This window comes from Dama dama, chromosome 19, assembly GCF_033118175.1.
Source record: "Dama dama isolate Ldn47 chromosome 19, ASM3311817v1, whole genome shotgun sequence".
NCBI classification, from domain to species: domain Eukaryota; kingdom Metazoa; phylum Chordata; class Mammalia; order Artiodactyla; family Cervidae; genus Dama; species Dama dama.
This window is the reverse complement of record NC_083699.1, coordinates 10,859,947-10,877,460: the sequence shown is the minus strand read 5'-3', so window position 1 is coordinate 10,877,460 and position 17,514 is coordinate 10,859,947. Positions and strand designations below refer to the sequence as shown.

Genomic DNA, 17,514 nt, shown 5'->3' with positions numbered 1-17,514 from the left:
CTGCTACTGACATGGAGTTGACCATATTTTACTCTGATTTTGTGCCTTTGATTATTTATTTGCATATCACTTTGGAAGATGGATTTTTATTTGCATATTGTACTGTGACTCCTGTCTTGATTAAATTGATACTTACTGGAGAATGACAGGAATTGAGGAGTGGGAAATGGCCTTATCAAGAAAGGGAAGTGAGCTGTAGCTAAAAATGTTGCGCACGTGAAGGAAAGTTAAGCAGAAGATTAACTTTACACATTTTCCCAAACATACTTGTTTTTTTAATCCCCTCACAAAACCCAGGACTTCACAGAGGGAAAGAGTTCAGTGGTAATTCTCATGAAACTTTATTTTCACGGGTATAAAATGTTTTCACAATCAACCCCAGTTAGTCTCTGTCTTTCAGCACCATAAGAATTTGGCATACTGCTCTGTTCCTTTCCTCCTGAGAGAAAATACAAATGCTTGCCAAAGCACTTAATATTCTAGCTTCCACAGCAAATCTCTTTCATCTCCTTCTAACCCCCTCCAAACTGGCTTCGGATTTGGGCAAAAGAAAGGTACTGGGGGAAAGGGGCAAGAGCGGGTCACTGGCGTTGCTCTCTCTCTACTGTGACAAACAAAACGCGTTCATAATTATGTGTGACATATTTTTCTTCAGTATAATTCTTGCTACCAATGCTAGAAAGCTCTAGAGCTATGACTTCCCTCTCACAACAGTGTAAAACCCCAGGCTAATTTTATAGTGTAAATGAGGTACTAAAGGGTTGGCTTCTAACTTGTTGACAATTTTAAGTTTTACTTCCATAGCTAACTGTTTTTCCTCTACAGGTGATAGGAAACAGAGAAAATTATAGCCTGTTCATCTAGATATAAAGATATGAGTAAATAAAATATCTAGCCAAAGAAAACAATATTAATAAAAGAAACCTAGGATTCAACATTCACGAGAAAATAAACTTTCTATTTCAGAAAATAAGAGTTCTAAAACAGGTTACAAAAAATAATAATAATAAAATAAAATAAAACAGGTTACAATAATGTTTCTTTTCACAGAGGCATGAACATAATATGTTTTTCAGCTCATATTCTAATTAGTTTTTCATGACATTAAAAAAAGAAAAAGAAGAAGAAACAGGTTTGTGTTTGGAATATGACGCTGGTAAGAAAGACCTGAAAACACTGGATAAAGTCTGACACAGAAGAACAATGGTGACATATATTCCAAGAAAAGTCTGCCTTTAACAGACACAACTTAAGAGAAAAAATGACAGGTTAAAAGCAAAGATTAGAGAAAGAGAAAGCAAATAAATCTAAGCAAAAGGACAGGAGCAAAGAACATAGCATACTGAGCTAGTTATCTCTTTCCTCAGATTAGCAGCCCCCAAGATGGCTGAATATTCTATCAATAAATGGGCATTTTTAATCATTTCATTTTTGCTACTCTCTCTGTGCCTCTCCAAAATCTTCTGACTTACTATCAAAAGAAAGCCATTAATTTCACAAATTTGCTTATTTTATAAAACCAAGGTTATTAACAAAAGGATAAACAAAACATAAAGCACAGATCTACACATGGCTTAGCGAAAGCGTTGTGAATTTGGCACTAGTTTTCCTGGGCCATGTTGTATTTCCAGTCTCAGCCTAAGTCTGGGACATATTCCGCTGTTAAGATTGGCCTTGCCTCCCATTTGCACACTTGCTCTTTAACTAAGTGTTGACCAACTCTTTTGTCCCTTCTCTCCTATTCCAAACTCTCCGACCTCCTTTGACCATCTCTAAATCAACAGGATTCAGTTGGATAGTTGGATTAGATGGAGAGAAAAGCTACATAAACTTAGATCACATATTAGACAGAATCAGTTCAGTTCAGTTCAGTCGCTTGGTCGTGTCTGACTCTGCAACCCCATGGATGGCAGCACACCAGGCTTCCCTGTCCATCACCAATTCCCAGAGCTTATTCAAACTCAATGTCCATCAGGTTGGTGATGCCATCCAACCATCTCATCCTCATCATCCTGAATATTATTAGACATAATAACATACTGAAAATGAAGACATTCTTTCTATTCCCTCATTGTATCACTATGTTCACTGTTATCACAACTCCATCTGCCTGTTAATGACAAAACATGGACTGAACAACTCTCCTAAGTTTGTCAAAATAATTGCAGAATGATATAAAATAAATACAAATGAATATTCAAATACGTTTCTTAAGATATACCACTAGGAAAAAATTAGAAAGTGATGAGCCATTCATGAATAAATGAGTGAATGAGTTAACCTAAATCTTTATCTATAGGTTTTTATTCAAACGGCAGGGGGAGAGGCAGAAGGATTACCCTGATCCCAGCACCTTACCACAATAATTATATTCCACTTAAGATTTTTAAAAAATTTCTAGTAGAGAAAAATGATTCTAAATTAGACCAACATTAGGATTAAAGTGCATATAATTATATGAGTTGCTGTTTGAGTAATCTCCCCTGAGTAATAACCAGGAGATTTCTGTTAATATATCAATAAAGCAGAATATATAATCATTCAGGTTTTTCCTTTTTTCCAAGTAGTTTTCAATAGAGAATTCAGAATTCATAGGTACCATTCTGACGACCACACAAAACATCTAAAAAATAATGCATAATATTTATGAATACTGATTTTAAATATGAAGTCTTGCTCCCTGAAAAGAAAACCAATCTACTATTTTCCTAATAGATAATTTGAAAAAGAATGTTTTCCATGAAAATAAGTGTGATTTTCTTTTACCTTTATCTCATGTACAATATGAGTCTGAACACAAAGGATCCTGAAGGAAAAAAAAAAGCTTTAAAAAGATGTTTGTTAAGTTCTGCATAATTACTGATACATTAAAAATATAAAATTATTACAAAGTAAAATTTTTTCTTGTTCTCTTTAGCTTTAATAAAGTAAAAGCTAATACCACATTTAAATATTCATTTTCCTTCTTCCCAGGCTCCTTGCCATACTCCATCCAGAATTTGGGTGAGGAAAATATCATAAATCATTTTCCATTTATCCTCTCTCTGTTTCTCTGCTCCCCATTCTGAACTCAAGCACAGGTATTCAACAAGGCTCTGGCTGGCAGCAGGTAAAAATACATCTCTCCTCTTCTGAGAGCAGAGGATGATAAAACCCAGGAGTAATCATATACAGGCGACAAAACTCAATATAAAAACTCATGTCCATTAACAGAAAAATGGAATATAAATTCTACAAAATTGTTATGATTCAATATTTCAAATCATGTTTGAATGATGTGCTTTCCAATGTGTCATTGACATTCATCTGAAACATGTAGAAGCAAAGTGAGAGTATCTTCACAGCAATCTAATCATTTATCTGGGTACAAATATTAAAGGATTCAGCATGAGTGAGGCTGCCTGCTGAGACAGAAACTGAAATGCCAGGAGGCATATTAAGAGCCATTGTAAATGATGCAATTCATGGCAGACAGCCATTTAGAAGCCTACATGCATTTACTGTTAACAGAAAGCAGAAGTGGCAGCAAGAGATATACAGTTCCATTTCTCCATTCTTGACATGAATATCATTTATAATACAGAACAACACATATGCCTGAGTACCTTCCAGAAGGTATATAAACATTTCTATGTTATGTACAGTGGTAAAATAAAAATGAAATGCATTACGAAAACCATGGCTTCATGATTAATATCATACATCTCAATCACTCAGCAAATTAGCAAATACCGCCCACACACTCAGGTGGCACAGTGGTAAAGAATCCACCTGCCAATGCAGGAGACACGAGATGTGGGTCCAATGCCTGGGTCGAGAAGATACCCTGGAGTAGGAAATGGCAACCCATCCAGAACTGTTGCCTGGACAATCCCATGGACTACAGCCTGCCAGGCTCCTCTGTCACAGAGTGAGACATGAGTGACTAAGCACACAGGCCCATGTACCCACCACTAGGTACTAGGTCCTACGGGTTATTCAGAGGGAGATAAAGATAGTTACTGCCCTCAAGGGTTTTGACATATTAAAAGGCAAGACTTAAGGACAACCATCAACAAAAACACAAAATAAGACTACCTACTCTACTGTTAAATGATTTGTTTGTAAATATAAGTGCTATATTATAGGCTTCTGCACAACAAAGGAAACCATAAATAAGACAAATGACAATCTTCAGAATAAGAAAAAATATTTGCAAATGAGGTAACAGACAAAGGATTAATCTCCAAAATATATAAACAGCACACGGAGCTCAATATCAAAAAAACAACCCTATCAAAAAAATGGGCAGAAGAGTTAAATAGACATCTCTCCAAAGAAGACATACAGATGGCCAAGAGGCACATGAAAAGATGCTCATCACTCATTATTAGAGAAATGCAAATAAATACTGCAATGAAGTATCATCTTACATCAGTCAGGAAGGCCATCATCAAAAAGTCTACAAACAATAAATGCTGGGGAGGGTGTGGAGAAAAGGGAACCCTCCTACACTGTTGGTGGGAATGTAAATTGATACAGCCATTGTAGAGAACAGTATGGAGATTCCTTAAAAAACTAAACAAAGAACTACCATATGACCCAGCAATTCCACTACTGGGCATGTGAAAGTATTAGCCACTTAGTTGTGTCTGACTTTGCAACCCCATGGACTATAGTCCACTAAGCTCCTCTGTCCACAGAATTCTCCAGGCAAGAATACTGGAGAGGGTAGCCATTTCCCTCTCCCGAGGATCTTCCCAACCCACGGATTGAACCTGGATCTCATGCACTGCAGGCAGACTTTAGCGTCTGAGCCACCAGGGAAGCCCTACTGCTGGGCATATATCCTGAGAAAACATTAACTCAGAGAGATACATGTACCCCAGTGATCATCACAGCACTCTTTACAAGAGCCAGGTCATGTATGAATGAATAAAGATGTGGTACATATATGCAATGGAATATTACTCAGCCATAAAAAGGAATGAAATTGAGTCAGTTGTAGTGATATGGATAAATTAGAGCCTTGTCATAAAGAGTGAAGTAAGTCAGAAAGAGAATAACCAATATTACTAATGCACATATATGGAATCTAGAAAAATGGCAGTGATGAACCTACTTTCAGGGCAAGAACAGAGATGCAGATGAAGAGAACCGACTTATGAACAAAGCAGGGGAAGAAGAGGAGGGGCAAACTGAGTGAGTAGCATTTACGGATGACATGTCATTACATATAACATGTCATGTGAGTGAGTAGCATTTACGGACGACATGTGTACACGACCACGTGTAAGACGGATGGCCAGTGCGAAGCTGACGTGCAACACAGGGAGCTCAGCCCGGGGCTCTGTGACCACCTAGCGGGATGAGGGTGGGGTGAGAGGGAGGCTCAGGAGGGAGGGGATGTATGTGTACTTATGGCTGAGTCGTATTGCTGTATGGCGGAAACCAACACAACACTGTAAAACAATTAAACTAAGTAAAACAATTAAACTCCAATTAAAACTAAGTGAAAAAAAAACAAGTCGATGGGAATGTGATGACATCTATGGTGGCGAGGAGGGGGACGAATGACCGTACACTATTAACCTTGGTTAACAAGCACAGAAAGGGAAGAAAGGAAGGTGAGGGAAGCGAAACAGAACCGAATTGCGGCCGGACACAGAGCAATGTGTATATCACGCCTGTGAAGTAGCTATTTCTCTAACCATTTTATAAATGAAGAATCAAAAGCACAAAAAGAGGGAATCCTCTGGCACTCCAGTGGTTAGGACTCGGCACTTTTACTTCTGAGGGCCCAGGTTCAATACCTAGTTGGGGAACAAAGATCCCACAAGCCACACAGTACGGCCAGAAAAAAGCTATATGCTAAAAGTACAAAAGGATTATGAGGCAGGTAAGGTCAGGAGTTAAGCGATAGCTGAGCTTCTACTGTTTATACAACATCATACACTGCTTCCCTTCATTTATTCTTGTCCCACTAGGATTTAGTCCAATAAAAACTGTATTTTGTATTATAATAATAACTAATTTTAAGTAAGGGAAATTAAAGGGAAAAGATAAATAGAAGGGATACAGAATGTCTGGGACAGAAACTCTACAGAGTTAATTAAAAAGCTTGAGGGGAAAAAAGATCTCCTTTAAAAACACAAAGCAGGAAGAAGTGTACCTTATTTTGGTAACCATGTTGCTATAGTAACAACATGATGATACATAGAAAAGCTTTCAAAGTTACACTGGTAATAAAAGATACACATGAATACATAGGTCTATTAATGTTGTTGAATAAATATCAGTCTCTATAACCTTGCCAGATCTAGTAATGAGAAACCCATGTAAACATTATTTATACCAATAGTAAAAAAGAGTTGTCAAATTCTAGTATTTACTATGTGTATGTGTCCACAGAGAACAAAGAAGAATGGAAAAGAGTGCTCTATACCTAAGTACTTTAGTCTGGAACACAATCTAGTGCTGGTAGAGGAGAAAAATGAAAAGATAATGAAAAGATTAGCTGGTCTTAGAACTACATGGTATGAAAAAAACTTGTTCAGGTTTCTCAACATTTAAGAAATCCATAATACAAATACCAGTATAAGAAATTCATACCCATACATCGAGACTAAGAGAAACATGATATAGACATCCAGGTTTAAATTACTTGCTAATAAGACTCTGTGTCTATTGGAGTCATTTTTCAGTAATCTGAAAAGAACCAACGCTCTTCCAAATGGTACTCAACCCTTTCTTTCCAGTGCTCCCCACGCTCACATGCCCAAGTACAGTCTCATCAGTAACAGCTTTTGTTTCACTGCAGAGATTCCCACTTGGCCCCAAAAGGTAAATCAGAATCCTAGGAGAGAAATGAAGATTTGAGAAGGCCCCTAGGTATTTGAAATAATTGTCTAGGTGCTGTCGCTCAGTCATGTCCAACTCTCTGTCTAAGAAGTATGCGCAATGAGAGCTATAGTTCTCCATCAGTTCTGTGTTCTATAAAATCATGATTACTCAAAATCCATTGTCCCTAACATTTTTAACATGTATGAGTCTTATATTATTTCCATAAACAACAGAGAATACGGTACAAGTAGAAAAAGCTGAGCCTAGATATCTTAAAGACAAGACCTTAAAAAAAAAAAATGGAGCTCTGGATAAGTTTCTTGAGATACTAACTTTTTGCTTCTTCAGGAATTAAAGTAAGCATGAATGTGTGATTTTCTGGAGGGAAATGTAATGCAGAGAGGGAGGCCCTGCTAGTGTCTTCTTTCTTACAACTTCTGTGGCTGTTCAGTCACTAAGTCGTGGCCGACTCTGCGAGCCCGTGGACCGCAGACCACCAAACTCTCCCTGTCCATGGGATTTCCCAGGCAAGAATACTGGAGTAGGTTGCCATGTCCTTCTCCAGGGGATCTTTCTGACTCAGGGATCAAAGCTGGGTCTCCTGCATCTCCTGCTTGGCAGGCGGATTCTTTACCACTGAGCCACCTGGGAAGCCCCTTCCTTACAACAGAACCTATTATTTCAAAAAGCAACAAGCCAACTTCCTGAAGTAGGTTCCCTAGACTACCTGCAGTTGTGGGAAAGCTTCTGACTTCCTATCACAGGCACTTCCCCTGACAGCTTCTCTCTTCATATTTCTGCCTAGAAGTATACTTTTGGCAGTGCAAAAGCCATCTTGAGATCATGAGGAGATCAGTGTGAGACTGAAGGCCTACTCAATGAGAAAGATGCAGTGAAAGATGGAAAAGGCTAGATCCCTGGTGACATTCTGAGTTGCCTACACCTCTTCTTAATTCAAGAAACAAAGAAACCTTTGTTCATGTAAGCCATTTGCTGTAGAAGGTGTTGCTATCTGACATAACTGGTCTATGAGGGAGACAGTTTTGGCAATGGAAGATGATGACTCACAAAATCTGCCGTGTTTGCCCTATTATCCTCTACTCTAGCCAGCTACATCTATTCCTCCAATTGTCTTCCTTTATAAACTCAGAGTCTCTACACTATATTAATTTGATCCCAAACTGTGGGCTCTGAACCCTTGGTACCTACCTTTCCTTGAGCTGACTAGTCTAGACTTGACTTCTACAGCTCACCTCATTTGTGAGAATGGCCAACTATCAACAGAACTCCTAAGTTTAATTCCTCATAGACAGGCCTATCCTTTTTGTTGCTCAAATTTCCATGGACCATCTCAATTTGGCATAAGCAAGAGAAATTGAAAAGGAATTATTTAGCAGGCATGTAGTGATGCATATATCTAACTACTGACTTTTGTGAGCTAGCTATTAACATTGTGAAATTTTAAGTCATTACTTAAAAAAAAAAAATGTTCTTACTCAGAATAATATTTAATTTGACTAAAAAATCAGCCCAAGGTCACAACCAAGATAGAGTAGCTCTTCTACAACCAAGTCCATCTCTTAACTAAAAAACCCTGATCATCACATAACGCAAGCACAGCACAACCATGAAAGGCAGAACAAAGATGGCAAATGGCCTACTGACTTCAAGATTTGAGAAACACCCAGGCAATGAGATTCCTGAGTTTTATTATTATCTCCCATATAGCCCAGATGAGTGTTACAGAAATTTCCAACCCAGAACCACCAACAGTCAGAGACCAAAAAAAAAAAAAAAAAAAAGAGCTCCAAAAAAGTCTGATCAACTTGGCTGATCAGGAAAAGTGTGACTAAACAATTGAAAACAATCTTGGTAATATTCACCTTCTCAAGCCAAATACCAACTGTAAAACTGTACCTCCCCAGCTCACAGTTTCAAGACAGACACAACAGATCAGAGTTGATATTCCACACCGCCACAGCCCTGCCCTGCTGATGCGGGGGGTGCACTCCAAGTCTCCTGGCTGGTGTAGTATCAGTGGGGTAAGCTAGGAGCTGACTTTTCATTCCCCTCTGTAGAAGCAAAACAGACTCCAACACCTCCCACCCCAGTAGTGTCAGTGGGGTCAATAAGGAGCTGAGCCTCCACCTGCACCCTGAACCAATGGACCCGAACAAAGCGGTACAAATTGTTAGTAGTAAACAGTCCATTTTGAGCTTCCCAGGTGGCGCAATGGTAAAGAATTTGCCTGCAAACGCAAGAGATGCAGGAGATGCCAACCCCTGGGTCAGGAAGATCCCCTGGAGTAGGCAATGGCAACCCGCTCCAGTATTCTTGCCTGGAAAATTCCAAGGGTAGACGAGCCTGGCGGGCTCTAGTTTATGACGTCATAAAGAGTTGACACAATTGAGTGACTGAGCACACAGTCCACTTTTCTTATATTCTTGGTGTCAGTGAGGCCCAGTGGGGAGTCAAACCCAATTGGCAGCAAAGAGACCAAAGGAAGCAGTGAAAAACAAGACTAGTGGCACTCTTATTTTCCCTACACATATCCTGTGTCAGAGGGTTTCGGTTAGAAGCCTCTAACCCCACCCAGCATCAGTGAGGTAGAAGAAGGTGATGTGAGACAGAGTAGTCACTTTGCTTCCCATCCTCTGGTGCCAGTGGGATGTGGAGGGAGCTGAGCCTCTACTCCCAGATGGCATCAGTAAGACAAAATCAGGGCCGGCTGGCACCTAACTTCTCCCATCCTTTGGTATCAATGGGGCACAGAAAGAAGTCAAACTTCTGTCCCTATCCTGCTATAAAAAAGTGTGAGACAGCTCTTTGGGTCTCCCCTCTGGTGACAGCGAGTTCAGTGGGGAACTGATCTTATATTCCCATGCAGAGACACAAGAACCTGCAAGTTGGTGACTCACTTTTGCCAGAAAGGTGAGTGCGGCCAAGCGTGATATGTTAACTTCAACTTCACCAGTCTGATACAAGGCAGGGGGAACCTTACTTTTGCAAAGTAGTATTTGTGGACACAGCAGGAAGCTGAACAAACACACCCATTTGGCTTTCATGCTTTACCACAACAAGGGGAGTGTGTGTTTAAAAAATATATATATATATTTACACACACACACACACACACACACACACACACATATACATATAGAATAAGATCCAGAGTCTCATAACTTACAAAATAATTAGGACTCAATAGAAAATCACTTATCATGCCAGAACCAAGAAAATCATAACATTAATCAGTAAGATAATCAACAAAGCCAGCACTGGGATGAATCAGATGTTGGAATTATTTGAGAAGGATTATAAAGCAGCCATCATAAAAATTCTTTTAAAAGCAATTAAAAATTTTCTTGAAACAAAAGAAAAAAATAGAAAATCTCAGCAAAGAAATAGAAGTTAAAAAAACTAAATAGAAATGATAGAACTGAAAGATAAATTAAGTGAAAGAAAAAAAGAAACAAACCTCATAGGACAGGCTCAACAGCAGAGTATAATGACAGAAAATAAAATCAGAGAATGTTAGGACAGATCAACAGAACTCACCCAATCTGGACAAGAATGAAAATAGAAAAAATAATTAACAGAGCCTCAGAGACCTGTGCAACAAAACAACAACAACAAAAAGCTAACATTCATATGATTAAAGTCAGAGAAGGAGAGAAGAGAGAGGAAGTATAATTAAATAATATTCAAGAATGGCTGTACAGACTCAACAAGCTGTAGGAAAGATTCTTTTCTATCCAAATAGAATAAACCCAAAGAAATCCATGTTAATACCATCATAATTAAACCACAGACTATGATCAATTATGTGTATATACTGCAATAACTAGAGCAACCTCTAAGAAACCTATACAAAGCAATAGATTTAAAACACTATAAGCAAGTTAAGATATAATCCTAAAAAATGTTCAGCAAACCAATCTGAAAGTAAAAAGAGAAACAGAAGTAAGAGAATCAGAGGAAATAAACTGGACACAAATAAAATGGCATACATAAACCCTAACATATAAAAAATTACCTAAATATAAATGTAAATCTAAATACACCAATTAAAAGAGATAGGCAGAGTGGATTAAAAAAGAAACATTCTTCAAAAATATGTTGTCCATAAGACTGACTTCAAATTCAATGACATACGTAGGTTAAGAGTAAAATAATGGAAAAAGTATACCATGTAATAAACAGTTTTTAAAAGCAGTAGTTGCTATATTAATATCAGATAAAGTAGACTTCAGAGCAAAGAAAATTACTAGAGACAAAGAATACTACATAATGATACAACAATCAATCCAGGAAAACAAAAATTTTAGATATGTTCATACCAAACAAAAGAGCTACAAAATACATGAAGCAAAAATATAAAACTCAAAGAGAAATAGACAAACCCACAATCAGAGTTGGGAATTTCCAATATTTTATTCTTAGCAACTGATAGACTCATTAGACAGAAAATCAGCAAGGAAATGAAAGAACTGAAAACCATCAATCACTAAGTTTTAATTGCCACTTTTAGAAAACTCCACCCAACAATAGCATTATATACTTTTTTTCCCCAAGTACCCATGGAACAGTCATCAAGGCAGATGCATATCTTTGGCAATAAAACAATTTTAACAAAATTTTAAAAGTTGAAATCATACAGAGTATGTTCTCTGACCATAACGGAATCAAACTAGAAATCATTAATAGAAATCTGACAAGAAAATCTATAAACACTTGGAAACTAAATAGCATACTTCTAAATAATCCATAATGGACAGGGAGGCCTGGTGTGCTGCGATTCATGGGGTCGCAGAGTTGGATACGACTGAGCGACTGAACTGAACTGAAATAATCCATATGTCAAAGAAAAACTCTCAAAGGATAATTTTAAGAATTATACAAAAACACACAGAACTGAATGAAAATGAAAATACAACATATCAGAGTGTGCGCAGCACAACTGAAGCAGTGAAGAGAGTAAATCTCTAAGTGACACTTTCTAACATCCAAAGAAAAATCTGACTGAGCTTCTGTCAGGGGGAGGGGACAAGAAAACACTTTAAATATGCCTGAGCTTTCTATTACGTTTAACACGGCCTTCCCTCAGGAGAAATCATTTTAGCAGACCTTAACCTGCTGGGATATTATCTGAGGCTAACTGACCTGACAAAGGGAAAAACCCAGCTCAGCTCATTCTAGGAATACTGTTTCACCTAAAGGCAGGGGTGGGGGATGCAAGACACGGCAACTGAGAAATATCTGTAAAGGTCACAGTCCACAGGCAAAGGCTCACTGCAAGCCTGAGACAGAATCACAGGACTGCAGAACACTTCTCCTCCCTTGACATTACCGCCACATTACTAAAGGCCTATATTGCAATTCCTTTTACACCTTTATGTCTTGTCAACCTATCAAGAAAAATTTACAGTGTATACTAAAAGGCAAAAAAAGGAGTTTGAAGAGACTGAACAAGCATCAATAGTAGAGTGAGATATGGCAGGAATATTAGAATTATCAGATCAGAAATTATTTAAAATTATGATTAATATGAAAGGGGATATAATACAAAAAGGAGACACCATGTAAAGAACAGACAGATAATATAAGCAGAGACATTGAATTTTGAAGAAAGAATTAAAAAGAAATTAGAGATTAAAAAAAAAAAAACACTGTTTAACAGAAATGAAGAATGCCTTTGACTGGCTCATTAGAATAGACATTACCGAGGAAAGAATCTCTGTGCCGGAGGATATGACAATATAATTGAAAAGCTTCTAAAACTGAAAAGCAAAGAAAAAATTAAAAACATAATAGAATATCCAAGAACTCTGGGACAACTATAAAAGATATAACATTTGCCAAATAGGAATACCAGAAGTAGAAGATATAGAGAAAGGAAAAGAAGAAATATTTGAAACTATGATTGATAATTTCCTCTAAATTATAATAATATCAGACACTAACCACAGATCCAGGAACTTCAGAGAATACCAAGCAGGATAAATGCCAACTAAGGTTTAGCATGGGGCTTTCCTGGTGCCTCAGTGGTAAAGAATCCACCTGCAGTGGAAGGAATCACAGGAGATGCAGGTTCGAGTCCTGGGTCAGGAAGATTCCCTGGAGGAGGGCATGGCAACCCAGTCCAGTATTCTTGCCTGGAGAATCCTATGGACAGAAGAGCATGGCAGGCTGTAGTCCATGGGGTCACAAAGGGTTGGACATGATTGGTGCAACTGAGCACACACACACATATATATATTTATACATACATACATATTTATGTATACTTATCTATAAGTAAAATAAATGGCAGCAATGATACAAGGGATGGGAGGGGAAAATTAGGAATATTTAGCTATTATAAGGCACTTGCACTACCAATGAAGCAGTGAAATGTTACTTAAAAGTTGACTTGGATTAGTTATAAAAACATATCACAAACTCTGTGTGTTAGTCACTAGTCATGTCTGACTCTTTGGGACCCCATGGACTACAGCCTGCCAGGCTCCTCCATTCATGAAATTTTCCAGTCAAGAATACTGGAGTGGGTTGCCATTTCCTTCTTCAGGAGATCATCCTGACCCAGGGATTGAACCTGGGTCTCCCACATTGCAGGCAGACTCTTCACCATCTGAGCCACCAGGGAAGCCTCTAAAGCAACACCTTAAAAAGTGAGAAGAAGAAGTATAACTGATATTCTGAAAAAGATAAAACGGAACTATATTAAATGTTTGATTAAATCCACAAAAGACAGAAAAAAGTGTGGAAGACAAAAATAAGAACAAAGAAAAAAGGCAGCAAATAGAAAACAATAACCAAAAAATGATAGATATTAATCCAACTATATCAGTCATTACTTCAATTATCAATGATTTAAATACACCAATTTAAAGACAGACTGTCAGAGTAGGTCAACTATCACATTGTCTTCAAGAAACACATTTTAAATATAAAGACACACACAGACTAAAAATAAAGGGGTATAAAAAGATACATCATGCTAACACTAAACAGAAGAAAATGAGAGTATCTACATTAATTTCAGACAGAGAAGTCTTCAAAACAAGGAACATTATCAGAAATAAAGAGGGGTATTGTATAATTATGAAGGGGTCAGTGTTCTAAGAAGAGATAACAATCCAAAAAAAAAAAGAATCCAAAAAAAAAAAGAAGAGATAACAATCCTTAACAAAAGAGCCTAACAACAGAGCATCAAAATATTGGGTTGACACAAAAGTTCCTTCAGAATTTTCCGTAAGATATTATGGAGAAACATGAACAAACTTTTTGGCCAACTCGATGTGGATGGACTTGGAGGGCATTATGCTAAATGAAATAAGTCAGACAGAGAAAACACGAATAACATATCACTTATGTGTGGAAACTAAAACATAAAACAAGCTAATGAATATAACAAGATGAAAACAGAATCACAGAGAACAAACTAGTGGTTACCAGCAGGGAGAGAAAAGGAGACAATACAAAGGTGGGGGAGTCAGAGATATAAACTGATATGTATAAAATAAACTAAAAGGATATACCGTACAACATGGAATACAGCCAATGTTTTATGATAACTCTAAGTGGAGTTGTAACCTCTAAAAAGTATAAATCACTGTGCTGTACAACTGTAACATATAATCTTATACATCAACTATACCTCAACAGAAAAAGAAAAAAAGTATAAAAAATTTTAAAAAGGAATACTATGAATAACTCTATGCCCACAAATTTGATCACCAAGATAAATCAATTCCCTGAAGAAATGTTAAAACTCACATAAGAACAGACAATCTAAACATAGCTTAACCATAAAAAAAATTTCAAAAAACTTTCATCAATAATTAATAAACTTCCAAAATAGGAAGCACCAGGCCCAGATGGAGTCACTGGTAAATTCTACCAAAATTTAAGGAAAAAATTATATCAATTCTCTCTAGAGGGTAAAGAGTCTCCCTGCAATGCGGGAGACCCGGGTTCAATCTCTGGGTCGGGAAGATCCCCTGGAGAAAGAAATGGCAACCCACTCCAGTATTCTTGCCTGGAGAATCCCATGGACAGAGGAGCCTGGTAGGCTAAAGTCCACAAGGTCGCAAAGAGTTGAACATTGACTGAGTGACTTCACTTTCTTTTCTTTCACTTTCTTCCAAAAGATTGAAAATATTTCACAACTCATTTAATAAGGCCAGCATTACCCTAATACTAAACCATACAAAGGAATTACAAGAAAACTATAGATAAATATCTCTCATGAACATGGCAGTAAAAGTCCTCAACAAACTAAAATATGTAAAATCAACTATATACCACAACCAAATGGAATTTATTCCAGGTATCAAAGCTGGTTCAACAGTCAAAAACCAATTAGTCTATCACATTAACAGGCTAAAGAAAAATCACACAAGCGGTTCAACAGGTGCAGAAAAAACATTTGACAAAATCCAACATCCATTCAAGATAAAACTCTCAGCAAACTAGGAGAAAGAAAAAATTCCTCACTTTTATAAAAAAAAAAATTTAGGGATTCCCTGAAGGTTCAGTGGTTAGGACTCTGTGCTTCCACTGTAGGGGGCACAGGGCTGTTCCCTGGTCAGGGAACTAAGATCCCAAATGCTGCGCACCACAGACAAAAAAAAAAAAATTACAAAAATCTACAGTTCATGTCATATTTAATAGTGAAAAACTTGAAGGCTTCCTGCTGAGAGCAAGAACAAGATGTCTCCTTTAACCACTGCTATTTAACATTGTATATGAAGTCCCAACTTGTTCAGTAAGACAAGAAAATATAGGTATACAGATTAGGAAAGAAGAAATTAAACTTTGTTCACAGATGACATGATCACCTACACAAACAAACTGAAAAAATCAATAAAGAAACTCCTGGAACTAACAAGTACTTTTAGAAAGGCTCCAATACTATGAACACATGGAGTTAAAAATCATTACCATTTACATTAGTGCCTTCCAAAAATGTAGGTATGAAGTACGAACTGATGAAATATATATAAGAACTATATGAGGAAAACTATAAAACTCATATGCACAAAAACAAAGAACTAAATAAAAGAGATAGTCCATGCCTGTGGATTATTAAGATTCAACATTGTCAAGACATCAATTCTCAACTTGATCTACAGATTTAATTCAATTTCAAGCAAAATCCCAATAAGTTATTTTGTGGATATGGACAAATTCTGAAATTTACACAGAGGAAAAAGATCCCAAATAGACAACTCAATATTGAAGGAAAAGAACAAAGTTGAAAGACTGACAAAATCTGCCTTTAAGACTTAGTATAAAGCAACACAATATTAAAGATAGTGTGGGTTTGGTGGAAGAATAGACAAATTGATTAATGGAACAGAATAGAGTCCAGAAATGGAACCAAATAAATATATGGTCAACTGATCTTTGACAGAGAAGCAAAGGCAATGTAATGGAGCAAAGATGGTTTTTTTAAACTGGAAACAACTAGACAACATCCTCATGCCCCCTCCTCCATCCTCAAAAAAAGGATTCTAGACACAGGTCATACACACTTCACAAACATCAACTCAAATGAATTATAGACCTAATATAACATACAAACTGTAAAACTCCTATAAGGTAACATAGAAGAAAACCTAGATGACCTTGGGTATAGCAGTGACTTTTTAAATATAACACCAAATGCAAGATTCATGAAATAAACAATAAGCAGGACTTCATTAAATTTTAAAACTTCTGGTCTACAAAAGAGAGTATCAAGAAATGGAACATGAGCCACATACTGGGAGAAAATATTTGCAAAAGACATCTGGTAAAGAACTATTATCTAAAATGTACAAAGAACTCATAACACTCAACAATAAGAAAACAAGCAATCTGATTTAAAATAGGCAAAAGACCTGAATGAACACCTCAGAAAAGGAGACATACCGATAGTAGACATAATAAAATATATTCAATCTCATATGTCTTCAAGGAAATTAAAACACAAGATACTATTACATACCTATTAGAATGGTTAAAATCCAAAACACCAAAGACACCAAAGGTTGGTGAGAATTTGGTAACAGGAACTCTCATTGCTGCTGGGAATACAGAATCAGAGAGCCACCCTGGAAGACAATTTGGTAGCTTCTCACAAAATTACACATACTTTTACTATATGATTCAGTAATCACACTCTTTGGTATTTACCCAAAAGAGCTGAAAATACATGTCCACACAGAAACCTACACATAGCTATTTCCAGCAGCTTTATTCAATACTGCCAAAATTTGGAAACAAGCTAGGTGTCCTTTAGTTTGGTGAATGGATAAACTGTGGTTCATCCAGAGATGGAACATTATTCAGTCCTAAAAAAAGAAATAAGTTGTCAAGCCATGAAAAGACATGGAGTAAATTTAAATGTATATTACTAACTGAAAGATGCTAATTTTTAGAAAGCTACACTCTATATTACTCTAACCATAAGACATTCTCTTTTTTCTTCAGTCATGTCTGACTCTTTACAACCCCATGGACTAGAGCCCACCAGGATTCTCGGCCATGGGACTCTCCAGGCAAGACTGCTGGAGTGGGCTGTCATACTCTCCCCCAGAGGATCTTTCCAACCCAGGGATCGAACTTGTATCTCCTGCATTGGCAGGCGGGTTCTTTACCACTAGTGTCACCTGGGAAGCCCATTTTGTTCTGGGGTATAGCCAA

At 37.2% G+C, this 17,514-nt stretch overlaps 1 protein-coding gene across 4 annotated transcripts in view; it reads right to left on the bottom strand.

Annotated features, from left to right (window-relative positions):
- LEKR1 (leucine, glutamate and lysine rich 1) overlaps positions 1-17,514 on the bottom strand; it is a 219,359-nt gene that overhangs the window by 176,106 nt on the left and 25,739 nt on the right. For 2 of the 4 annotated variants that reach the window (XM_061168193.1, XM_061168192.1), the window contains one exon: positions 2,767-2,806. The exons of 1 other annotated variant lie outside the window; for it this stretch is intronic. Coding sequence is in view for 1 of the 3 variants with exons in the window: in XM_061168191.1 (XP_061024174.1) it covers positions 16,817-16,890 (74 nt within the window). In the remaining 2 variants the exon portion in view is untranslated. Of the gene's footprint in view, positions 1-2,766; positions 2,807-16,816; positions 17,040-17,514 lie in introns of those variants that run through there. One more of the 4 variants, XM_061168191.1, reaches the window with a different exon arrangement.